The sequence below is a fragment of the Dasypus novemcinctus genome, chromosome 1, assembly GCF_030445035.2.
Source record: "Dasypus novemcinctus isolate mDasNov1 chromosome 1, mDasNov1.1.hap2, whole genome shotgun sequence".
NCBI classification, from domain to species: domain Eukaryota; kingdom Metazoa; phylum Chordata; class Mammalia; order Cingulata; family Dasypodidae; genus Dasypus; species Dasypus novemcinctus.
The window spans coordinates 207116950-207143247 of record NC_080673.1 but is presented as its reverse complement, the minus strand read 5'-3'; the positions used below and the strand labels follow the sequence as shown (position 1 = coordinate 207143247).

Sequence of the window (26298 nt, the reverse complement as noted above, 5' to 3'; positions counted from 1 at the left end):
CCGGCCATGGGCTTACAGGCTGGCCCGGTCATCTCCTCCCACACCCCGGGGGACAGCGGCTTCTCTGTCTCTGCCTTGCAGTGGCTCTGAAGGTGCTTCATGAACTGGGCTAAATGGACCAGCTGGCCAGCACTTCCAGCCCAGGGTCCCGCACACTGCCCCCCACTGCTGGGTTGTTCAGTCCACACGTACTTCCAGGTGCCCCTGAGGAGAGACCTGTGGTTCTGGCAGGAACTTGTAGGAGGCTGAAGCGTTTGTGGACGTCCACTTTAGCACTTCAGAAGCACCTGAAGTCAGTCCTGGCCCTTCCTCCTCCTGGGTTGAATAAAGCTCCTGGCGGGACACAGTTCAACCCAAAGCATCCACGTTATAGAGAAATTCCCTCGTGTTTTTCTCTAGTACCTATGTGGTTTATTACTACATCTGGACCTCTAATCCACTTGTGCGTGGAGTGACATCTGGGTCCACTTTACCTTTTCAAATGGCCAATCCATAAGCAACACAGAATGGCCCTCCTTTTCTTTTAGATCTTTTATTTCTTTCATCTTTGTTGTGTAGTTTCCAGCATACAAGTCCTGTACATGTTTTTTTAGATTTGTGCCTAGGAATTTAATTTTTAAAATTTAATCATAAATGTATTTTTAATTTCAGTGTCCATGGTTCCTTGCTATATATAAAAATGCAGCTGATTTTGATTTTGTATCATCCAAAGCTGAACTCACTTGTTCTTGTTTTGTTGTAGATTCCCACATTGACCATCATATCACTTGAAAATAGGAACCATTTTATTTCTTCCTTTCTCACTAATGCCTTTTATTGCCTCTTCCTGCCTTATCACATTGGCTCAAACTTCCAATACTATGTTGCATAAGAGAGCTGAGAGCAGACATCCATGCCTTGTTCCTGACCTTAAGGCAAAGTATTCCGTCTTTCACCATTAAGTATAATGTTAGACTTGGGTTTTTTGTAGATGTGTCCTTTATCAAGTCAGCAAAGTTCTCCTTTATTACTGTTTACTGTTTTCCTCCTCTATTACTGATTTTTTAAATCATGAATAGGTGTTGAATTTTGCCAAATACTATTTTTGTATCAGTTGATATGGTCATGTGATTTTTCTTCTTTAGCCTGTTAATATGGAGCATTACAGTGATTGATTTTAAAATATAAAACCACCTTTGCATCTCTAGAATAACCCCATTTGTATTATAGCATATAATTCTTTTATGTATTGCTGAATTACATTTGCTAACATTTTTAATTTGTTAAGGACTATTGTGTCTATATCCACAAGGGATATTGGTCTGTAGTTTTCCTTGTGCATGTGTGTATGTGTGCATGTAATGTCTTTGTCCGGTTTTGATATCAGGGTAATACTAGCTTCAGAAAACAAATTTGCAAAAATTATCTCCTTTTTTATTTCCTGGAAGAGATTGTGAAGCAGTAGTGTTAATTCCTTAAAGACTCAATAGAATTCTTCAGTGACACCATCTAGACCTGGAGATTTATTTTATGGGGGGTTTTAAATTGCAAATTCAATTTCCTTAAAAGTTCTAGGACTAATCAAAAGACCTCTTTCCTGTTGAGTGATCTGTGGTAGTTTGTGTTTTTTGAGGAATTGTTCCATATCATCTAGGCTGTCAAATGTCTGTCTTAGAGTTCTTCATAGTATTCCATTACCATTGCCTTGATTTCTGCTGGGTCTGTAGTAATGTCCCCTGTTTCAATCATGAGAGTGGTAATTTGTGTCTTTCTCTTTTTTCCTGTCAGGATTGCTAGAGGTTTGTCATTTTTATTGTTTCATTGAATTTTTTATTGTTTTTGTTTTCAATTTAACTGATTTCTATTGTTTATTATTTCCTTCCTTCTGCTTGCTTTGAGTTTATTTTGCAATTCTTATAGGTTCTTGAGGTAGGAGCTTAGATTACTGATCTGAAACTTTTCCACCTTTCTAACCTAAAAATTTAATTCTATAACTTTCCCTCTCAGCACTATATTAGCTGTGCCCAACAATTTTTGATATGTTGTATTTTCATTATCATTCAGTTCAATGTCTTTTTTCATTTCCCTTCAGACTTCCTCTTTGATGCATGGATTATTTAGGAGTATGTTGTTTGTTTCCAAGTATTTCCTCTTATCTTTCTGTCATTGATTTCTAGTATGATTCCATTGTATTTGAAGAATATGCTCTATATTATTTCATTTCTTTTAAATTCATTGAGGTTTGTTTGTTTAGCCTAGAATGTGGTCTATGTTGGTGTATGTTCTGTGGGGACTTGAAAATAACATGTATTCTGCTGCTGTTGGGTGGAAAATTCTATAAATGTCTATTTAATACTGCTGGTTGATGGAGTAACTGAATTCTTCTACAGCCCTCCTGATTTTTTGCTTAGTTTTTGTCAGTTTTTTAAAGAAGGGTGTTGATTCTCCAACTATAATTGTGAATTTGCCTAGTTCTCTTTCCTGGTCTATCAGTTTTTGCTTAAAATTTTGCAGCACTCTTGTTTGGTGTATACCCATTTAGAATTGTTTTTTATTATTACCTAATGTCCCTCTCTATCTGGTAATTTTTGTCACTCTAAAGTCTACTTTACCTGATAGTAATATAGCCAGTCCTGCTTTCCTTTGATTAATATTTACACAATATGTTTTCCCATCCCTTTACCATCTATCTATATCACAATATTGAAAGTGAATTTCTTGTAGACCGCATATAGATGGGTCATGTTTTTTAATCCACTGTGCCCATCTCTGTTTCTTAATTGGTGTATTTAGTCCATTTACATTTAATGTAGTTATTGGTATGTTAGGCCTTGTCTGCCACTTTATTTTGTTGTTGTTGTTGTGTCATCTTGTGTGTCAGCTCTCCGTGTGGGCGGCGCCATTCTTGGGCAGGCTGCACTTTCTTTAATGCTGGGCAGCTCTCCTTACAGGGGTGCACTCCTTGCATGTGGGGCTCCCCTAGGTGGGACAGGGCACTCCTTGCACGCATCAGCACTGTGCATGGGCCAGCTCCACACGGGTCAAGGAGGCCTGGGGTTTGATTTTGATACTCCCATGTGGTAGACAGTCGCCTAACCACTGGGCCAACATGGTTCCCTGCCACTTTATTTTTGTTGTTTTGTTTTCTGTTTGTTCCCTCTATATTTTTGCTCTTTTCTTTTTCCTGCCTTCCTGTGAGTTTCTTGAACATTTTTAGAACTCCATTTTATTTATCACTAGAGATTTTTTAGATGTAGTGTGTCTCTATATATAGCTTTTTTAGTGGTTGCTTTAGGTATTGCATTGTATCACTTATCACAGTCTACAGGTATCATTAATTTTACCAGTTCAAATGAATGGCAATAACCTTCATTTTGAACCATGTCAGTATTTCAATTTTTGCTTCGATCATCAAACATAATTGAGAAGATTCAAGAGGAGAAGGAAAGTCTATTTTGTTTACCCATATTTTTGCTTACCATATTCTTTCTTCCTCCCTGATGTTCCAAGATTCCTTCTCTTATTTTCTTTCTGTTTAGAGAATTTCCTTTAGCTATTGTTTTAGCGCAGGTCTACTAGCAAAAAAAAATTCTCATTGTTTTCCTTCATCTGAGAATATCTTTATTTTTACTTCTTTCCTGAAGGATATTTATTTCTGGGTATAGGATTCTGTGTTTACAGTTATTTTCTTTCAGCAACTAAGAAATATTGTGCCTCCATGGTTTCAGATGAGAAAAACACTGGCATTTGACTTGTTTCTTCCTTATGCGTAAGGTGTCATTTTTCTCTGGGTGCTTTCAAGATTTTTTTTCTTTATCTTTGGTTCTCAAAAGTTTAATTATGATGTGACTTGGTGTATCTTTGGGTATATCTTACATGGAGTTCAATCAGCTTCTTGTATCTATGGGTTTATGTCTTTTGCTAAATTTGGAAATGGTTAGCCATTATTTTAGTAGTTTTTCAACTCCACCCTCTTTTTTTTTTTTTTAAAGATTTATTTATTTATTTAATTCCCCCCCCTCCCCCGGTTGTCTGTTCTTGGTATCTATTTGCTGTGTCCTGTTTCTTTGTCCGCTTCTGTTGTCGTCAGCGGCACGGGAAGTGTGGGCGGCGCCATTCCTGGGCAGGCTGCTCTTTCTTTTCACGCTGGGCGGCTTTCCTCACAGGCGCACTCCTTGCGCGTGGGGCTCCCCCACGCGGGGGACACCCTTGCGTGGCACGGCACTCCTTGCGCGCATCAGCACTGCGCATGGCCAGCTCCACACGGGTCAAGGAGGCCCGGGGTTTGAACCGCGAACCTCCCATATGGTAGATGGACGCCCTAACCACTGGGCCAAAGTACGTTTCCCAACTCCACCCTCTTTCTTTCCTCCTTCTGAGGCTCTTGATGACTGGAATGTCAGATTCTTTGTTATAGGCCCATGGGCCTCTGAGGCTCTGTTCACTTTTTATTTAGTCTGTTTTCTCTCTGTTATTCAAATTGGGTAATTTCTGTTGTTCTATCTTCAAGTTCACTGATCCTTTCCTCTGACCCCCACCCCCTCCTTTCTGCTGTTGAACTCATCCATTGAGATTTTTTTTGGTAAAGTCATTTATTGTGTTTTTCAGTTCTAAATTTTCCATTTGGTTCTTTATGTCTTCTGTTTCTTTGCTGAGACTTTATTTTTTCCATTTGCTTCATGCATGCTCATAATTGCTTGTTAAAGCATCATTCTGATGGTTCCTTTAAAATCTTTGTCTAATAATTCTAACATCTCATCTCAATGTTGGCACTGGTTGTCCTTTTACATTCAGTGTGAGATCTTGGTATGATGAGTGATTTTTATTGAAATCTGGGCATCTGGGGTCTTATGAAACTCTGCCTTGTTTAAACTTCCATTTTAGCTGTCTTCCTCTGGCATCACCCTGGCAGAGGAAGAAGGGTGCCGCCTTGTTACTGACACATGGGTTTACAAGTTCAGCTTCCCCAGTTGGCCTCCACTGACCTCTGTGGAGCGGGAAGTGGGGGGGGGGGGTCCTCATTACTGCTGAGGGGTAAGAATGCTGACTCGGCCTCTAATGATACCTCCTTTTCTGGAAGAGATTAGAGGGCCTTGTATCCGCATCCTTGTGGCCTCATCAACATGAGGGCAGAGTGAAAATCCCAGCTCTCCACTGGGCCCTCTCCAATACCACTCCTGGGGGAGGTGGAAGAGCAGGTTCCTCAGGGCTCTCCACTGACGTCGTGGAGAGCTCCCTGCTTGCCTTCTCTGGCACCCCCCCTCCCAGCAGGGCAGCAAGGCACCTCCTAGCAGACTGGCAGGTTGGAAGCCTAGTGCCCCACTCAGCCTTTGCTGATGTCAGTGGGGGTGTGGCCACAGTTTTTTCTCTGACGTATGTCTGGAGTAGAGCAGTGATGTTCTAAAACTTTGTCTTGCTAGACCATCCCTTTCCTGGCCCTTTGGCTAGAAAGAGCAGGCTCTTTTGTCTGCATCAGTGTTGTCTCTGGGTTGCAGGCTTCTCTTGTACCCTGTATGGGACATACGGGGCTAGAAGAAAGCCCAGGGGATGTGCCCCTATGTTGTCCTTCAGGTTCCAAGATCCCCAGCTAGCTTGCCTTCTAATGCTTGTCTCATATGTAATGTCCAGGGTTTCTAGCTGTACTCCTGGGAGGAACAGGGAAAAGCATGTCCACTCCAACTTCCCAGAAGCACAAGTCCCTGGTATTGAGTTTTGATAAAGACTTTTCAGCATCTGTGGAGATAATCATATTATTTTTCTCCTTAACTCTACTTATATGGTGAGTTCTGTTAATAATTCCCTAATATCGAGCCATCCTTGCATTCCTGGAAGGAGCCCCATGTGGTCTCTCCTGGAGTTTGAAGATCATGGTGACCAAGCGCTTACCTTTTCCTTGACCAGTGCATCCCCCACAGGTGCTGTAATGGTCACCCCTCACAGTGCCCCACCTGGTGATGGCAGAACAGGCGCCAAGCTTGAGGCTTGCCCCAGTGCCCTCTCCTAAGCTGCCCCTCAGGGCAGGAAGAGCAGCTCAGCTCAGGGAGGAGAGGCGCGGGGAAGAAAGCAGTGCCCCCAGCCCTCCCCAGGCGGCTTCCCCCTGTGGTGGGATTGGAAGGAGGTTCACCCCCTACTCCACAGGACTCGGTATTTCTGAAATGAGGCTGTCATGTGACTGAGCACGAGCCTGCCCAGGTGCCATCCTGGAGACGAGTTCCCTCCCACCCCCGAAGCCAGCCCCCCGGAGAAGGTCACAGCAGCTGGCCCCTGCCCCATCCTGGACATTATCCCCCACACACTGAGTGACGTCCACTCTCCCCCGGCACCTCGGCACTAACTCGGAATGAAGGACCCCTGGGTGCACTTCTTGGGGGGGTCTCTGCAGCCCCCACACACTGCGTTTTCCTGACTGTGGGGCGGGCACTCACGCCCTTCTCCAGCGCCTTGTGGTAACTGAGTGCAGCCCCCTGGCCCCTGAGGGCTCGTGAGGAGCGGCTCCCAGGAAGCAGCCAACGGGGCTGCAGGCCACAAGGAGGGACATGGTGGGTGCCACGCTGCCGTGCCTCGGCCTTGGCAAGACAGACTGTGCAGCCAGGGCCCGTCACGGGGGCCGAGATGGAGCCCAAGATCTGGGTGCTGGGGGCCTTTTCTGGTTCCTTCCACAGGTCCAGCGTGAAGGCTCCACCAACAGGGCTGAACACGGGTGGGTTCCACGCTCACGCGTGCAGCACTGACGTTCTTAAGGTGGCCCTCACGGTCTTGCAATAAGCTGCTTGAATATTTTTTCACTTAAATAATTTTATCCCGTTTTCTTTTTTAAAAACACAAATCAATTTTATGAATATATATTAATAAAGCATACAATTCATCCAAGTGTACCATCAGTAGTATTTAGTGTGATCACATTGTTGTGCAGTCATCATTATTAGAGCATTTTCATTATTTCAATAATAATAATAATTTTAAAAAACACAAACAAACATGAAAACTCTTCACCTCTCAATCTCTCGAGGCTTCCCCTGCTGTACATTGCTGCTATTTCTGGGTATTCTTGCACAATTACTTATTTATTAAGCTGTTTAATTGAGATATATCACATGCCATATGAGCATTTAAAGTATATAATCAGTGGCTTTTAGTATAATCACAATGTTGTGCATTCATCATCACAAAAATTTTTTTAATTATTTCATTAGTCCAAAAAGAATCTCCACACCCCTTAGCATGCCTTCCCTAGCCCTACACAACCACTGAACAAATTTCACCTTTAAACTGATTTATATTTACATTTTATATAAATGGAATTTTTTTAAACTTTACTTTGTACATTTAATAATTAAAAATGTAAACAATTTAGAACTGAAAAGAAAACACAATTGAATAAAAACACATTTCTCAATTAAATGTAATACTTTTTGTTTCAATCATACACTATGTTACACAATATATTTGGTTCAGAGTAACACAATCATACAGTATTTGTCCTTTTGTGTCTGGCTTGCTTCACTCAACATAATGTCCTCCAGCTTCATCCATGTTGTCATATGCTTCACGGCTTCATTTCTTCTTATAGCTGCATCATAGTCTATCGTGTGAATACACCACAGTTTGTTTATAGATTCCTCAGTTGATGAACACCTGGGTTGTTTCCAACTTTTGGCATTCTTGAATAATGTCACTGTGAGCATCGCTGCGCAGGCGTCTGTTGGTGCCACTGCTCTCGGTCCTTCTGGGTAGACCCAGCAGTGGTCCTGCAGGGTCACGGGGCAAGTCTGTAGTCACTCCTTCAAACTCCACACAGCCCTCCACAGCGGCTGGACCGTTCTGCATCCCACCAACAATGAGTAAATTTTCCCCTCTCTCCACATCCTCTCTGGCACTTGTAGTTCTCTGTCTTTTTAATATTGGCCATTCTGATAGGTGTGAAATGATATCTCACTGTAGTTTTGGTTTGCATTTCCCTAATCATTAGTGATGTTGAAAACATTTTTCATGTGTGTTTTTATTTTGCCATTTGTGTTCCTTCTTTGTATTTCTTAACCATTTGTATTTCTTTCATCTGTTCAAGTCTTCAGCCCATTTTTTAATTGGATCATTTGTCTTTTTATTGTTGAGTTGTAACATCTCTTTATATATCATATTAAACCCTTATTGGACATGTGATTTCCAAATATTCTCCCATTGAGTCGGCTGACTTTTTACCCTTTTGACAAAGTCCTGTGAGGGGCAGAAGTGTTTAATTTTGAGGAGGTCCCCTTATTTTTTCTTTTGTTGTGCATGCTTGGGTATAAGGTCCAAGAAACCACTACCTACCAAAAAGTCTTTAAAATGTTTCCCTACATTTTCTTCTTGTAGTTTTAAGGTCTTGGCTTTTATATTTAGGTCTTTGATCCATTTTGAGTTGACTATTGTACAGGGAGTGAGATAGGGGTCCTCTTTTATTCTTTTGGTAGCTATCCAGTTCTCCCAGCACCTTTTGTTGAAGAGAATGTTTTTTTCCTGATAACATGGACTTGGTAGGTTTGTCAAAAAACAGTTGACCGTAGAAGTAAGGGGTTAGTCATGGACTCTCAATTCTATTCCCGACCAATGTGTCTACTTTATGCCAGTACTGTGCTCTTTTGACCACGGTAATTTTGTAGTGTGTTTCAGTGTTGGGCAGTGAAATTCCTCCCTTGTCCCTCTTCCTCTTTAGAACGCTTTCAGCTATTTGGGTGCATTTTCCCTTCCAAATGAACTTGGTAATTGTCTTTTCTAGTTCTGTAAAGTAGGCTGTTGGAACTTTGATTGGTATTGCATTGGATCTATAAATCAGTTTGGGCAGGATTGACATCTTCATGGTATTTAGTCTTCCAGTAGATGAACATGGACTGTCTTTCCATTAGTTTAGTTCTTCATTGATTTCTTTTAGCATTGTTTTATCGTTTTCTACATATAGGTCCTGTAATTCTTTGGTTAAATTGATTTCTAGGTATTTGAGTCTTTGTGTTGCTACTGTAAATGGAATTTTTCCCCCTGATCTCCTCCTCAGATTGTTCAATACTAGTGTGCAAAAACATTACCGATTTTTGTGTGTTGATCTTGTATCCTGCCACTTTGATGAACTCATTTATTAGCTCAAGTAGTTTTGTTATAGACATTTCAGAATTTTCTAAATATAGGATTATGTCATCAGCGAATAGTGAGTTTTACTTCCTCTTTTCCTATTTGGATGCCTTTAATTTCTTTTTCTTTCTTTTCTTTTTTTTTGTCTCGCTGCTCTGGCTAGGACTTATAGTACAAGGCTGAGTAACAGTGGTGACGTGGGCATCCTTCTCCTGCTCCCTATCTTAGAGGGAAAGCTTCCAACGTTTCCCCATTGAGTATGATGTTGGCTGTGGATTTTCCATATATGCCTTTTATTATTATTCCTATCTTTTAAAGTGTTTTTATCAAGAAAGGATGCTGGGTTTCTGCCATATGCCTTTTCTGCGTCAACTGAGATGAACATGTGGTTTTTTCCTTCAATTAGTTGATGTGATGTATTATGTTGATTGATTTTCTTATGTTGAACCAATCTTGCTTACCGGTAATAAATCCCACTTGGTCATGATGTATGTCTTTTGATATGCTGTTGTTATCATTTTGGAAGTTTTTTTTGAAGAATTTTTGCATCTATGTTCATTAGAGAGATTGGTCTGTAATTTTCTTCTCTTGTAGTGCCTTTATTTGGTTTTGGTATTAGGGTGCTGTTGGCATCATAAAATGTGTTGGGTAGTTTCCCATCCTCTTCAATTTTTTGGAAGAGTTTAAACAGGATTGGTGTTAACTCTTTTCAAAATGCTTGGTAGAATTCACCTGTGAAATCATCTGGTCCTGGACTTTTCCTTGTTGGGGGATTTTTGATGACAGATTCAATTTCTTTAAATGTTACTGATTTAAGTTCTTGTGTTTCTTGTAGCATCAATGTAGGTTGTTAGTGCATTTCTAGGAATTTGTTCCTTTCATCTAGGCTGTCTGATTTGGCATATGTTTCTAATAATATCCACTTATGATCCTTTTTATTTCCGTGGGGTCAGTTTTAACTTCTCCCCTTTCATTTCTGATTGATTTTATTTACATCTTCTCTCTTTTTTTCTTTGTTAGTCTAGCTAGGGGGGTGTCAATTTTATTGATTTTCTCAAAGAACCAGCTTTTGGTTTTGTTGATTTTCTCTTTTGTTTTTGTTGTTTTGTTGTTCTCATTTATTTCTGCTCTAATCTTTATTATTTCTTTCCTTCTGCTTGCTTTGAGATTGCTTTCCTGTTCTTTTTCTAGTTTCTCTACTTGTGCAGTTAAATCTTTGAGTTTAGTTCTTTCTTCTTTTTAATATAGGTGTTTAGAGCTATAAATTCTATACATTTCCATCACAAAACTGCCTTCACTGTATTCAATAAGTTTTGATAGGTTGTGTCCTCTTTCTCATTTGTCTCAGTATATTTACTGATTTCACTTGCAATTCTTCTTTGACCCACTTTTTATTTAGAGGTGTGTTTAGCTTCCATACATTTACCACTCAACCTCTTTCCTATTACTGATTTCCAGTTTCGTTCCTTTTTTTTTTTAATTTTTAAAAGATTTATTTATTTCTACTCTCCCCGCCCCCCATGTTTGACATCACTGTCTGCTCTCTGTGTCTCTTTGTTGTGTGCACTCTGTGTCTGCTCGTCTTCTAAGAGGCACTGGGAACTGAACTTGGCACCTCCCATGTGGGAGGAAGGTGCCCAATTGCTTGAGCCACATCCACTCCCTGCTTGTTTTGTCTCTTGTTGTATCTCCTTGTTGCATCATTTTGTTGTGACATCTCGTTGGGTCATATCATTGTGTCAGCTCACCGCGCCAGCCTGTCACATCAGCTCACTGTCTTACTCGTCTTCTTTAGGAGGTACTGTGAACCAAACGCAGGACTTCCCATGGGAGGCGGGCACTCACCTGCGTGAGCCACATCTGCTCCCCAGTTTCATTCCACTAGGATCTGAGAAGGTACTTTGTATAATTTCAATCTTTTTATATTTATGAAGAGCTGCATTGGACCCTAACATATGGTCTATCTTGGAGAAACGTCCATGGACACTTGAGAAGAATGTATAATCCGCAGAGTTTGGATGCAACGTTCTATATGTGTCTGTCAGGTCTAGCTCATTTATCATATTGTTCAAGTTCTCTGTTTCATTGTTGATCTTCTGTCTAGTTGTTCTGTCTAGTGATGTGAGTGGTGTGTTGAAGTATCCAACAATTATTGCAGAGATGTCTATTACTCCCTTTAGTTTTGCCAGAGTTTGCCCCATGTATTTTGGGACATGCTGGTTAGGCACTTAAATATTTATGACTCTTACATCTTCCTGGTGGATTTCCCCTTTTATTAATATATAATGGCCTTGTGTATCTCTTATAATTTTTTTGCATTTGAAGTCTGTTTTGTCCAATATTAGTATAGCTAGCCCTGGCTCTTTTTTGGTTACTATTTGCATGAAGTATCTTTTCCAACCTTTCACTTTCAGCCATTTTGTATCCCTGGGTCCAAGGTGAGTTTCTTAGAAGTAGCATTTGGATGGCTCATGTTCTTTTATCCATTCTGTCAGCCTGTATCTTTTGATTGGGGAGTTTAATCCATTCACACTCAATGACATTACTGTCAATGCATTATTCACTTCCACCATTTTGTTCTTTTGTTTTCCTATGTCGTATCCTATTTTTGTCTGTCTTTTCACTCTTTTAGTTTTTTTTTTAAAGACTTATTTATTTATTTTAAGCTCCCCCGCCCCCGGTTGTCTGTTCTCTGTGTCTATTTGCTGCGTCTTGTTTCTTTGTCCGCTTCTGTTGTCGTCAGAGGCATGGGAAGTGTGGGCGGCGCCATTCCTGGGCAGGCTGCACTTTCTTTCGCGCTGGGCAGCTCTCCTTACGGGGCGCACTCCTTGCGTGTGGGGATCCCCTACGCGGGGGACACCCCTGCGTGGCAGGGCACTCCTTGTGCGCATCCGCACTGCGCATGGGCCAGCTCCACACGCGTCAAGGAGGCCGGGGTTTGGACCGCAGACCTCCCATGTGGTAGACGAATGCCCCAACCACTGGGCCAAGTCCGTTTCCCTAGTTATCTTTTTACTATTCTTTCTTCTATATTCTCTTCCAGGCCTCTCTCTCCTGTCTCTTTATTTCAGGTTCTAAGGCTTCCTGTAATACTTCCTGCAAAGGTGTATTCTTTTTCCCAAACTCTCTTAATTTGTTTGTTTGTGAATATTTTATACTCACCTTCATATTTGAAGGACAATTTTGCTGGATAAAGAACTCTCATCTGGCAGTTTTTCCCTTTCAGTATCCTGATTACGTCGTACCACTGTCTCCTGCTTCCATGGATTCTGAAGAGAAATCTGTGGTCTTACTGGACATCCTTCGTGCATGATGGTTTGCTTCTCCCTTGCAGCTCTCAGAATTTTCTCTTTACCTCTGACATTTGACATTCTGAGTAGTAGTATGTGTCTTGGAGTAGGTCTGTTTGGATTTATTCTGATTGGGGTATGGTGCACTTCTCGGACACGTGAGTTAATTTCTTTCATGTGAGTTGGAAAGTTTTCTACTATTATTTCCTCAAATCCTCTCTCTGCCCCTTTCCCCTTCTCTTCTCCTTCTGGAACTCCCTTGACACATGCTGTCGTGTCCCATGTCGTCACTCAATTCTCTGAGCCCCTGCTCGATTTTTTCCATTCTCTTCTTTCTCTATTCTTTTCTCTCTTCAATTTTAGCTGTTCTGTCTCTGGAATCACTTATTCTTTCTTCTCTCATTTCAACTCTGCTGTTGTATGCTTCTAATGTTTTTGATCTCACCTATCGTGCCTTTCATTCCCATGAGCTCTGTTACTTTTCTGTTCAGGATTTCAAATTCTTCTCTGTGCTTGCTCCATGTCTACTTGACGTTATAGATCTCTCTAGCCATATTGTCTTTCGTTAATTTGGTTTTGGAAATTAGTGCGCATCTCGTTAATCAGTTCTCTCAAGTCCTGCGTCTCTTCTGGGGCTTTGATATATTCCTTTCCTTGGTCCATGTCTTCCATCCTCTTAGTACGGCTTACAATTTTTCTGCTGATGTCTAGGCATCTTATTAGAATGGTAGTTTTCTCAGATGCTCAGTTTCTTTCTCTTTTGCAGGGATTCAGTTGTGGGGGGCTGTGTGTTACTGCTGCTCTTTGATTCTTGCTTCGAGCTGGATCGTTAGGGTTGTCCCTGTTGGGTGCTCAAAGCTGGGCTCTGGACCAAGTAACGGGTTGTAGACGTGCCTCCAGGGCCTTGGGGAGGGAGGCTGTAAAGGCGGAAAAAGCCTCCCTCCCTTACTTTTAACGTCCTCACGTACACTTCCTCCGTCTGCCAGCAGGTGGTGCTCTTCGGCAGCCCTCTAGAGTCCGTGCGTAGCCGAGCGCTTGGGTTTTGCCCTTGCGATCTCCTCCTGTGTCCCTCTCTCGTCTGGGCGGCGTCCAGCCTTTGCTGGTGTCCTCATCCCTAGAAGATCCTTTTCCAGGCCGTTTCAGCCTGTCCTCCAGCTGTTTTTCTGGAGAAGAAGAGAGTCCCGTATCTCTCTAGTCTGCCATCTCCCCCCAGGTCATGGATTTTAAGGCTCAGAAACAGAGCCCAGCGGGTAGACTGACTGCAGTTGCGAGAATTAAGAGAGCGGGGTGGGAAAGGGTCACCCCCAAAGATGTGGTGGGGGCTCCATAAACACTGGAGTCACTACATCTGGGCAAAGAGGAGACCAGCTCACTGGGAACTGGTGGCTTCAAGCCTTCACTGTCCAATTCAGTTCAGCCCGCTTTAAAGAATTCGATGAACAATTTGAATAATAACGAGGTATATTGAACAAAGCTAACGAAGCCACATAATGACCTATTTTGCTACCCCATCGTCACTGTGAAGCTGATCCAGAAGAGCGGTGCCCCCTGAACGCTAAAGCCACATTCTGCTGTCGGGGCGGCGCTCCTCAGGTGCACCCCTCACCTGGCCCGGTGCCACCCCCCGAGGCACCTGCAGCGCTTCTCCCTGCGCCTGGCCCGGTGTGCTCTGCGGGGTTCGAGTGCGGTGTTGCGGAGGGGGGAGGCGTGCAGGACGCCCCCGCGGTGCACCAGGCGGCCTCCGGCCGCGTGGCCTCCAGGCAGGGCCATCGGTCGGGGTTTGTATCAGCACAGTCAGAGCCAGCGCCGGACCCTGGACGCCCCCGTCACCCGTGGGCCCCCCGGGGTCCACACGCTTGCCACGCCCTGAACACCCTGTCCAGGAGGCGGGCTGCCAAGAGGGGAAGCCCAGGGGGCCCGCAGCTGGTCTGCTGGGGGGGTGACCCCTCCTCCCCCGCTGCTGCTCGCCCCACCCTGCCTCCCTGTTCTGTGGGTTCACGAAGAGCCCGGGGGTGCTGCCCTCGCCCCCAGCTGTCTCCCGGAGCGTGGCCCGGGGGCGCCAGGCTGGGGGCCCGGGGGGGGACTCGCCCTGTCCGCTGACCCGAGCGAGGCCCCTGTGTCCCGTGGCTGCCCACCCTCTTTCACCAAATCTGTCCACACGAGCATTTCCCCAACTCACTGCGAACTCTCCAGAGTGGATTTTTAAACTCAGCTCTGTTAGACCGGTTGTACAGCGAGGTTGCAAAGATGGGGCAGAGTTCCCGGGTCTCCGTGCCCGGCTGCCCCATGGTCAACCCTGGCCTCACCCTGGGGCGGCCGTCACCCCGAGACCCAGCAGCGGGACCCTGCGGTTCACTCGCCCCGCTGTGCTCAGATGCCCGGGGCCGCCCCTCACGCCTTCCTCCGTCTCGCCCAGGGCCCCACCCTGCATTCGGTCGTGGCACAACTGGTCTAAAAGTGAGAGTCGAGTTTAAATCCACTCTGGAGAGTTTGCAGTGAGTTGGGGAAACGCTTGTGTGGACAGATTTGGTGAAAGAAGGTGGGCAGCCACAGGACACGAGGCCTCGCTCGGGCTGCTCTGGGAGGGGCAGCGTCTGGCGGCCTTGACAGTGGCAAGGGGCCTTGACAGTGGGTAGAATACCTCTGCTGGGCTGCGCCCCGTGTTTCCTCAGGGGGAGACTGGGGCACTGGGGAGGAAGACTCAGAGGGAGGGGCCCTTCCCCTCACACCCATCACCGTGACTGGTCACCAAGGCTGCAACCGAGGCCACTGGCCGAGGGGGTGCCCGCCAGGGCTCTCCGCTGCCCACAGGCGTCGCCGAGCGCTGCCTGCACACGAGCAGGGCATGGCACACAGTGACGTGGACTCCTCTTGCACGGAGATGTCTCTTCTCCCCATGATTAACTCATCCTGTCACTTGTTCACGTCTGCCTGGGCGAGTGGATGTTTGTTTTGTACTCTGCGTCATAAGCCAGTGCTACGGGACTTTTTTTGTTGCTCACATGGCTTCAGCTGCAGGCACTGGCAGCTCTTCCCGGTGGCTCCCGTGTCTTTTGACCTGCCCTACTTTTTTTTTTGGTCTTCGGAGCACTACCTTCCTTCCTGATACTAGAAGATGCTACAGGCTCATCTGGTATTCTCCTTGGCCCAGCCCTAAAACAGCCATTTCTGCAAGTGCCCTGGTTCCTTTTCTTGGAGGATGGCACCGAAGTAATTTTAGTAGATTCCCAGAAGCCCACGCCGGGGGCGGTGGCAGGAGGTACGTCACAGATGTCAGATTTCCTGGAATGACGTTGCACACGATGGAGAGGGACGCCCTTTTCTCAGCTCTGTTTTATGAAAGGATTGCAGGGAGCAAATGTGGCTCAAGCAGTTGAGTGCCTCCTTTCCCCACTGGAGGTCCTGGGTTCAATCCGTGGCCCTGGCACCTAAAAAAAAAAAGGGTTGCATTAGGCACGGTGCCTCCACCTGGGCTCCACGCTGCCCGCAGGCCGCTGCTGGCGACTTCGACAACGGGTGACCGCATGCCCAGGATGCCAGGGGCCCCTGGCCACGCTGGGCACTGGCCGGAGCACAAGCCCCACAGCCTCAGACCAACCTGATCAGGCCGGTCAGCACGAGGATCCCAGGGCTGTGCGCCAAAGCAACGCGCAGGCACAGCGCGCAGCGGGCCGCACCGCGGGCCACTGGGCAGCTGAGTCCAGCAGACACGGCCGAGCAGCGGGGCGACACGTGCCAAGGGCGGGCACGGCCAGCCCGGGCTCTGCTGTTCGGCCGCGGACTTGCACGTCCAGGGGTAAAGAAAGGCGTGGGACTGGCTCGCGGGACGAGCGGGAGCCGGCTGCTTGGCCCCGGGTGTCCCAAGTGACTCGGGCACAAGGCCTGGGTCTCTCCCCCCGACCTCCGGCTGCTCCCTGGGCGTGGGCAGGCCACGGCAGCCCTGTCCACCGTCCCCTGTCCCCTGTCTGGGCAGACAGCAGAGCTGATGCAGCAGCGGGCCGAGCAGCGCCTGCAGGAGGAGAGGGCCGCCAAGGAGCTGGTGGGGCAGGTGGCGGAGACGCAGAAGAACGTCAAGGCGGCCCAGGCGAGGCTCCTGAAGGGCCGACGGCAGGCAGGTAGGCGGCGGGCTGGGGGCCACATGGCGGGCTGGGGGAAGGCAGGTACGCGGCGGGCCGGGGGCCACGCAGTGGGGGCCACGTGGCGGGTCGGGGGGGGGGCACGCAGGCCAACCTGGGCAGTTTCCTGGGCAGGAAACTGGTGGGTGCAGGCCAGGGTGGCCTCCACTGGAGCTGCGCTGGGCCTGAGCCCAGGGGGACTGCCCCCCTGTGGGGCCGCCCGCCTCCCCTCAGCCCCCGCCTGGCCCCCAGCTCAGGAGCTGACGGACGAGAGGCGGGAGCTGCTGCAGCGCAGCGCCCAGGCCGCCGCGGAGGAGCGCAGGCGGCGGGGTGAGGCCGTCTGCCTGCTGCGGGCGCTGGAGACCCGGCCCACGCGCAAGGGCAAGGCGGTGGACCTGACCCAGGTGAGGCTGGCCGCCGACCCCACGAGGAACGGGCCCTGGCGCCCGCTGCCACCCGGCGGCCCCCGAGAGCCCTGGAGTCGGCCTCCCTGCGCTGCCCTGGGGGTCGGCCAGGGTCCCCACCAGACGCCGGGGGCTCCCGGGGCACGGACCCCTGACCTCTGTCAGCCTGGGACGCGGGCCGGGAGCCCCCTTGGGAGCCGCGCGTTGAGGGAGGCCAGGAGCTCCCAGCAGTGTAGGGAGAGGGTGGGCGACCGAGAGCCGAGGCGGCGCAGAGCCGGTGGGCGCAGAGGGCGAGGCCGGGGGAGGGGGCAGGCTGGGAGTGGGAAGGAGGGGCTGGCCCTGTTCAGGTTGGGGGGGTGTCTGCGCGGGCTCCCTACCTGGGCCTGGGGTCTCCCCCCCGGGGAGATGTCCATTCAGCCCGGGCAAGGCCCTGGGCCGCAGGGTCCGCGTGGGGCACGCGCCGCGGGGCGCACCCAGGCCACGCCAGGACGCGGCGCGGGGACGGCGGGGACCCCCGCCGCCGCCGCCACGCCCGCCCCCGCCGCCCGCAGGTGGCCGGGCACGGCCTGGAGGGCGAGATGTCGGTGGTGGAGCTGCGCGAGCGCCTGGCGCTGCTCGGGGAGGCGCGGCGGCGCCAGCAGGAGGAGACGCGCGACCGCATCGTGCGCGGCCGGCGCGCCCGGGGCCGAGAGCTGCGCGCCACGCTGGAGCAGATCGCGCTGTGCCGCGCGGCCGCGGGCAGGGCCGCCGCCCTCAGGTGGGTCCGCGCCCCGCCCCGCCCCAGCCGCGGAGTCACGGGCACCCCACCCTCCGCGCGGGGAAGCCGTCGCCCGCGGAGCCCGCGCCGCCACCCGGGGAGGGGAATGCGCGCAGAGCCCGGAGCGCCCCGCGCGGCCCAGGGCCACAGAGTGCACTTGACCCACGAGGCCCGCGAAGGTTCTAATCTAGAGCGGCGTCCGCGCCCGCGCACCCCTTCTTGTTTCTCCTGGGCACTCTTTTTTTTTTTTTTAAAGATTTATTTATTTATTTGTTTCTCTCCCTTTCTCCCCCACCCCCACCCCGGTTGTCTGTTCTCTGAGTCTATTTGCTGCGTCTTGTCTGCTTCTGTTGTCAGCAGCATGGGAATCTGTTCCTTTTTGTTGCATCATTTTGCTGTGTCAGCTCTCCTTGTGTGTGTGACCCATTCCTGGGCAGGCTGCACTTTCTTTCGCGCTGGGTGGCTCTCCTTACGGGGCGCACTCCTTGCGTGTGGGGCTCCCCTACGCGGGGGACACCCCTGTGTGGCAGGGCACTCTTTGCACGCATCAGCACTGCGTGTGGGCCAGCTCCACACGGGTCACGGAGGCCCCAGGTTTGAACCGCAGCCCTCCCATGTGGTAGGCCGACGCCCGAACCACTGGGCCAAGTCTTCCGCCATCCTGGGCACTCTCTGATGGCCTTTGGCAGCCCCCTGAGCTTGTCCCGAGCAGCCTGGCCAGGCACCGGCTGGGGTCACCCCTGGGTCAGGCAGGCCTTTGGGTGCTGACCTCACGGGGAAGGCCCCAGGGGACGTGGCTGCCCAGCTCGGCAGCTCAGCCTGGTCCAGGGGCTGGCACACAGGTGACTCGGTGTCAGAGTGGGCCTGGGGTGGGTCAGGATGGGGGTAGGTGGGTGGAGAGGGACGGGCCAATTCACCGCCCTTGAGAGAAGAACCTTCCCTGATGGGGCAGTTTCTACTTGTTTGCTCATTTTGATTAATTATCAGTGAGACCGTACAATGCATGTCCTTTGCGTCTGGCTTATTCCACTCAACATGCCCGCAAGACTCATCCGTGACGGTGTGTGTATCCGAACGCCATCCCACGTTACAGCTGCATAGCATTCCGTCGTATGTCTATACCATTTTGTTTGTTCATTCATCGGTGGGTGAACACCTGGGGTGCTTCCATCTCCAGGCAATTGTGACTAACGCCGCTATGAACGTGGCGTACAAATATCTGTTTGAGCCCTTGCTTTCAGTTTTTCGGGGTATACACCCAGTAGTGGGACTGCTGGGTCATGTGGCAGTTCTTTATCTAGCTACTGAGGAGCCACCAAACCCTTCTCCACAGCGGCTGCACCACTTCACATTGCCCCCAACACCTGTAATTCCCGCCACGTCCTTTCCAACACCTGTAATTTTCCATTTTTTTGTTTTTTAATAGCAAGCATTCTAATGAAATGGTATCTCATTGTGGTTTTGATGTGCATTTCCCTGACGGCTAACGGTTTGGGGCGTCTTCTTTACGCTTTCTGGCCATTTGTGTGTCTTATTTGGAGAGACGTCCATTCAGGTCTTCTACTGTTGTCAAGTTGAAGGGTTCCTCTTATGTGTTCTGCATACTGAGCTTTTATTGGATACGTGGTTTCCAACTATTTTCTCCCATTGTGTAGTCTGTTGTTTTACTTTTGTGATTAAGTCCTTTGAGGTGCAAAAGTTTTTTACTTTGATGAACTCTCATTTATCTAGTTTTTCTTTTGTTGCTTGTGCTTTGGGTGTAAAGACTAAGAAACCATTGCCTAACTCAAGGCCCTCAAGGTGCTCCACGTTTTCTTCTAGGAGTTTTGTGGTTCTGCCTCTTGCGTTTAGCTCTTTGTTCCATTTTGAGTTGAATTTTTAGCTGGTGTGAGCGACTGTCAGCCTCTATTCTGCAAACAGAGCCAGGCGTCCTGGACCATTCCTTGGAGAGGCTGCTCTCTCCCCACAGGATGGACTTGGCACCTTGTCCAAATCAGTTGGCCAAACAAGTGAGGGTTCATTTGTGAGCTCTCAGTTTAATTACATTGGTCTCTGGGTCTGTCCTTGTGCCAATGCCATGCCGTTTGGATTACTGTGGCTTTGTCATGCGTTTTAAGATGGAGTTGAGTCCTCCAGCTTCATTCTTTTTCTAGATGGCTTTGGCCGCTCACCGCCCCTCGCCCTTCCTGGGGGGCTGCCTTCTGTCCCTCAAGTACTCCCCAGCTAGGCAGGGCTCCCCCTGGGCCGCCTGCCCGGCCCTCTCCTGAGCTCTCCTGACCGCCTTCGCAGGTGGGAGGAGAAGAAAGGCCGCTCGGCGCAGCCCTCCCAGGACGAGCGGGTGCTGGCGCTGCGCCGCCGGGTGGAGGAGAGGGCGGCCGAGCGCCGCAGGCAGGGGACCCTGCTGCAAGGGTCGCCTCCGCGGGCCTCGCGCCCCCGGCCCCGGGTGAGTGGGGGGAGCCCGGGCGGCCGGGGGGCGAGGGGACGGGCGGGAGGGGGTGGGCCGGGTGGGCGGGGGAGGCAATGGGGCCCCCCGCCGATACCCGCCCGCGGCCCGCAGGCGCAGCTGGAGGCGCAGCACTGGCTGGAGCTGGAGCAGAGCGGCGAGCGGAGGCTGCGGGCGCTGCAGCCGAGGAGCCCCGCGCGCGAGGCCGCCTGAGCCCCCCGGGCGCCCGCCCGGCCTCCTGCGCCCCCCGCCCCAAAGAAGCGTGCGCGGGCCCTGAGCCCCTCTTCCTGGGCCGCGGCGCCCGCCCCCGCGCGCCCCTCCCCAGCCCTCCCCGGCCCCCACCCGCCCCGAGCCGAGTGGCCGTGGGAAGCAGGACGCCCAGTGACCGCGTGGGACCCGGCCTCGGCCTCACGCGTCCTGCCCTGCGGCTCCGCCCCCAGCCCTTCCAACGCCCCGCGCGGCGCGGCTGAACCCGGGGCCCAGGGACGGGAGTGGTCGCCTCGGCGACGGGCGTGATCCGCCCGAGGCCCGGGCCCCCCGCCAGGCCGGGCTGGCCGCGGAGCCCGCCGCCCCCACCCGCCCCGGCCAGCACCCCGGAAGGAGCCGGGACCCACCAAGGTCAGGGCCCCTGGGGGCACGAGCAGGCTCAGGCTCTTTCTCCAGGGCCCCCAGACCCAGGCCGGGCGGGAGGGGCGGAAGTGCCCGGGGGGACCGCAGCCTCCGGAAGGAAGCTCCCGGCGCAGCGGGCAGGGCAGCCCGCGGAGGGGGACGGACAGACTCCTGGAGAGAGGGTTCCTGACCCAAACGGAGCTTGGGCCTGCGCAGGTGATGGACCTGGGTGGGGACGGTGGCTGCGTGTACCGGGAGGCTGGACCCCAGGGCACAGTTAGACCAGGAGGGCGGGCATTTCAGCAGCGACAAGGCTGTTCCCCCGTGTTCAGCACTGTGGGAGCCCCAGGGCTTTTCCCCTAACCCAGGCTGGTAAGGAGAGGAATTTCCCATCTTGCGTGGAATGAGGGCTGGGAGCAGATTCCATTTCATTTAGAGAAATAAACATGGCATTTCTTATCTCTGGTGTTGCGCAATAAAATATGCAATCATTTAATTCGCTTATGGGAATGCATTAATGATGACTTGCCCAGAGTCACCTTGGGAGCTGAGGGAACGCGTTCCTATTCAAATGGGCTTCAGTAGCAAGTGACGGAAAACCCATCTCCAGCTGGCTCTGCAGAGCAGGTTAATTAGCTCACTTAATCGGCAGCCCGAAGGTGGATGGAATTCAGGATGAGCCTGATCCAGGAACTCTGACCTCAGGCTGGTGGCAGTCCGAGCCTCAGGACATCCAGAGGAAAGCCTTCTTGCCCTGGTGGCACTCTTGGGGAGGAAACTTCTTCCTCAAAGTCCCCACTGGGCCTCTGCTTACTGGCCTGAACTGGACCTGCTACTGCTGAGCCCACTCCTGCAGCAGGGGGAAGTCTGCACGGCCTCTGCGGCGAACACTATGGCAAGAGACTACCAGGCTGGCTCCAGGGCAGGGGGCAGGGGCGGTGGCAGTATTGCTGGCTGGCAACCACCAATCCCCCCACCTTGCCCCACCCTTAGGTACCTGGACAGGTGCCCAGAGCTTGCGAGCACCTAGGGCCTTTACTGCGGACCCTGCTCTGTGCACACCTGGGTGGCAGCAGGTCTTGGACTGCACCTGAGGTGGGCCCTGTGTGGGAGATTGGTGGCCTCTTGCCATGTGGCCCTGCACCTCCTCCCACTGAGAGGTGTCTCCCCAGCCCTTGAATATGGGCTGGCCTCATGGCATGCTTCGGCCAACAGCGTCCAGCAGATGTGGCCACAGGCCTCAAGTGGCCTAGCACCTCTCCCTCACTGTCCGAGAGTCCTGCCTGGCCACCACGTGAATAAGAGCATGCCCAGGTGGACCCTGTGGCGACTGCCCCGGCAGCGGCCATCCTAGACCACCCGACAACCAGCTGAGTCCCAACACGTGAGCCCAGCCGGGACCGTGAACGCAGTCTATGCAATGACTTTGTTTTTCAGTGCCAGCTCTTCAGTGTATTAAAAGTTACAAACAGAAAACTCTAGCATTTTCTTAAGATTGGAAATTCAAATTACTTAGTCTATTTATAAGTATGTTCATTTCTCACAATAATTTTGATTATATGGCCCTATTTATAAACTGAAATTCCTTAGACATTTTAAACTGCATTTATATATGTAAAATCTGGTTTTATTTTTCAATGTTTCAGTTGTCTGGCTTACCAAGTATTTTAATTCCCAAATGTATTGCATTTATACATTTATCTTAAAGTTGTTCTCTTAGTTCAATTATGACCATAAGTCTAGAAATTCTTACACCTTTCTACGTAAAATCACTATGAAAATCAAATCCTCAACTCATATTTTATATGGACTCTGGAGATTTCTGTCCAGATACTACATGCTAAATTCCCTTACAGTTACATAAAAATCAAGCAGATTGTTCATAAACGCAACTCAAAACGAATGCTCCGGTTTTGAGCCGCTTGTCCTGATCCACACCCTGCTGAGTCTTCCTGGGTTAAAGACCCCCTTTAAGGAGACAGCTCGCGCCCAGGGACCAGAGATGACGGCCGTGGCCTTCAGTTCGGGACCTCTCCGGACAACAGGGACAGGCTGGGCTCTCTTTGCTGGTTGCTGTGGCAACAGGCACCTCCACGCCCAAGTCCAGGCCTGAGGCCTGGACTCCGGGCAACCACCACCACCGCCGCCTTCGCTAGTCCGATTCCGGCGCGCACCCCCGAGCCAGGTCCGGGCAGGCCCCGTGCCGCGCTCTGGTGAGCCTGAGGATGAGCGAACTGGTGAGACCTGCTTAAACGACGGCGCTAGGATTCAAAGGCAGGCTGGAGGGGTCCGGGGTCTGCGCTCTCGTCCCCTGGAGTTGCCCAACGTGCACCCGAAGCGCCCGTGCGCCCCGGGCCTCGGCCAAGCCTCCCCACAGGCTCGGCTCTTCCCCGCCCGCCCCACTGGCCCGGGGACGGCCCAGACGCAAGCTAGTCCCCGGCACGCCTGCTCCCCACTCCCCGGGCCTGCCGGGTCAGTCTCGCCCCAGCCCAGGCGCGGACACACGGCGCCCTCCCCTCCGGGGCGCTCTGCCCGCCCAGCTCCGCGACGTCCGGGCCGCGGGCCTGCTCTGCGTTCCCGCTCCTGCGCTTCTTTCCGAGACGCCTGCCTCCGCCGCCGGCCCGCGAAGGAGTCCGGGGATCAGGCCCTCCCGGGGGAAGGCCTGGCTCCAGGAACATTCTTCACCAAGGCCTAAATAACGTGCAGGGAAACTGAGACCAGAGAGGGCCGGGGGTGGGCCCGGGGACTGCGGGGCTCACGCCCACTCGCCCCCGTCGGCCCCGCGCGGGTCCCTGACCCGCGCAAGGGCAGCCGGGAGCCGCAGGGCCTTGGGACGGCGAGCGGCCGCCTCAGCCCGCGGAGACGATTGGCTACCGCTAGGTCGCGTGCCCCAGGCCCGCACACCACAACTCCCGAGAGGCCTTGCGGCAGAAGGGCGGCCCGACCGCTGCTCTCGCGAGAAGGCGGGCGCTCGAGCACGCGGGAGTGGGTGGGGCCGGAAGGAGGTGCGTTTCAAAGGAGTAATAGATGGTTTTCTCAGCCAATAGGGTTGGAAACACGCCTCCTCCGCCCGTTGGCCGAGGGCGTAGGGGCGGCGGCAGCCAATGGGGACGCGCGGCGGGCGGAGCCGAGGCCTCCGGATCGGAAGTGGACTTCTGTTTAGGCGGCGGCGTCTTGCTTGAGGAGTTCCCCTCGGCGGCTGCGGAAGGCGCTTCCTCTTTTGGGTGCGTTGGCGTTGGAGCTGCGGGACTAAGCCAGCTCCAAGTAAGGCCAGGCTTCGCGGGAAGGGAGTGGCAGGTCGGGGTCCCGGCAGATCCGGGGTTCAGGCCGCCTCGCGGCTTTCACAGGCCCCGCGCAGCTCAGGCCTGCTCGGACCCCAGAACCCGGGCCGCCGCCTCCTCGGGGATCTGGGCCTCACCCGCCGGATCTCGGGGCCCGCACGGATTGACGGAGCCCGGCGCGGGCAGCGGAAGGTGGGGGCCTCGACCGGGCTCGGCGCCCCCCAGCGGGCAGCAGCCGCAGGGCTCAGTCTGTACCCTACGAATGGAAACTGAGGCTTGGGGAGGGCGCGGGACGGGCCCAAGGTCACTCGGAGGGCCTGGGCGGGCCCAGGGCTCAAGGCCCGGGCCTGTGCGGAAGGTTCCGTGGGAGCCTCGGTGAGGTTTTTGTTCCCCCTGGCGAGACTGCCTTTGTGTGCTCGCGCTGCTGCCCTCGGTCTCCGGGCCTGTGCAGCTGCCTGCATGCTGGCTCCTGGGGCGGATCCTTTACCAGGCTCTAATGGGGTAGCAGAGGGTGGGGCCTGGCCTAGAGACCGCCCGTCTGCCCGCCGCCGAGCACCTAGTAGGCCCTCAGCTTCGAGTGCCTTCCCGTCCCTTGGTTGGGGAAACTTGCGACTGCTGAGGCCAAGCCTCCGCCCAGGCGCTTCCATGGTCAGGGGTATGACAGTCAGATTCTTGGAAGGTCTGAGACCCGAAACGCTATATTCAATAAATACCTCCTAATACGTTCAGGGAGAAGGAAAGAGAATGGACCTGGGGGGAGCCTGCGGTAACTGCTTTTTGTGGATTTCGGCTTTTGTCTTATCCTGGCCACAGCCCATCAGGTTCCCAATCCTTCCTCCGTTCAGCGTCTGCACAAGTCCTCAGAGATGGACCCAGGGTCTCAGCTCTGTGGTCTTGGACACAAATTCAGTCCACCTGAGTGGTTGGGGAGACTGAGGCCCAGAAGGTAGAGAGATCTGCCAGCCAGTTGGCAGAGAAGAGTCTAAAGCCCAGGTTTCCTGGCTGCAGGACGAGGCTTGTGATGTCAGAGACCAGAAGTGCGTGGAGACACTGGGAATGACAGGCGGAGATGTTGAAAAGAATCGTTTTTATGATGGTTTGCATTTGAAGGGGTGGGAGACTTGTTGGGTTCAATTTTATCTATGAATTTGAAATGAAATGGGAGCATTGAAGTGGAAGTATTCATTGCTGGCCATTGTGTTGCCTGAACTGGAGCTTCCAAATCTGATTCAAATAGTGTTTCTCACCTTTTATTTCATTATCCCCTCCCTAAGGCCCTTTTAGACTTTTTTCCATAATCACTTCTTCATTAAACTTCAGCGTCTTGTATATACTGTTGATTTTAACGTGCTGCATGCATATCTGTGCTTTATCAGTAAAGGTTTTTAACCTCCGTTGAGGGTGCAAGCCAAGTCAGCACGTTTTTTGAGCTCTTCTCTATGCTGAGCTATCTGCTTGGGTGCAGCGGTGAACAGGATAGGCATGGGTTAGTGCTTGTGGAGCTGAGGAGTGAAGGTGGAGGCAATGAGAAATTCTCTGCAGTTGAAGTACAGGTTGTGAGAGAGATGGTGTAGCAAGAGATGGGACTGCATAGGTGAGCAGGAACCAGACCGCCAAGGAGCTTCAGTCTTTCGGGAAGGAGTTTGGCTTTTATCTTAAGGCCACTGGGAAATTACTGAATTGAGGTTTTTGGGGTTTGTTTTGTTTTGAGGTACTGAGGCCGGGGATTGGACCTGGGACCCCATATGTGGGAAGCTGGTGCTCAACCACTGAGCTACATCAGCTTACAGGGTAGTTTTTTTGTTCATCTGTTTTATTTTTAGGAGGTATAGAAATCGAACCCAGGACCTTGCGCATGGGAAGCAGGTACTCAACCACTTGAGCTACACCTGCTCCCCTGAACTGGGTTTTAAAGACGGAAGTAACACAGTTAGGTTTACATTTTAGAAAAAAATCAGTGCTCTATGGAAGAATGAATTAGAAAGGTGGACAAGCCCAGGGACCAATTAGGAGAGAGAAGAGTGGTTTGTGGCTTGGGCAGGGATTGGGATTGAGTGAAATGGTAGATTCGAATCAATAAAACTAAGTGTCTGTGATTGTTCGTTGACGGTTCCTCAATGGCTGTATACTTAAAGGCTGATAGATAGCAAAACCTGGGTTCAGTGTTTTATATCCCCATTAATTTCTGGAAAAGATCTAGTTGCTACTCATTAAACGTATGTGTCCAGTAGAGTGGATGTAGTTGAGTAGTTGAACACCTGTTTCCCACGTACAAGGTCCTGGGTTTGATCCCCAGTACCACCTTAAAAAAAATTATA

At 51.2% G+C, this 26298-nt stretch overlaps 2 protein-coding genes across 2 annotated transcripts in view; both read left to right on the top strand.

Annotated features, from left to right (window-relative positions):
* Nucleotides 1-21195, top strand: part of CFAP99 (cilia and flagella associated protein 99) — a 57450-nt gene extending 36255 nt beyond the window's left edge. Inside the window, exons 12-16 of the mRNA XM_058301460.2 lie at nt 16345-16486; nt 16739-16890; nt 17442-17647; nt 19937-20090; nt 20205-21195. Coding sequence (XP_058157443.1) covers nt 16345-16486; nt 16739-16890; nt 17442-17647; nt 19937-20090; nt 20205-20303 — 753 coding nt within the window. The 3' untranslated portion in view covers nt 20304-21195. The remainder of the gene's footprint in view (nt 1-16344; nt 16487-16738; nt 16891-17441; nt 17648-19936; nt 20091-20204) is intronic.
* A 2648-nt stretch (nt 21196-23843) lies between these two features.
* The window catches only part of RNF4 (ring finger protein 4), a 34577-nt gene continuing 32122 nt past the window's right edge, over nt 23844-26298 (top strand). Inside the window, exon 1 of the mRNA XM_012521054.4 lies at nt 23844-23963. The gene's annotated coding sequence lies outside the window, so the exon portion shown is untranslated. The remainder of the gene's footprint in view (nt 23964-26298) is intronic.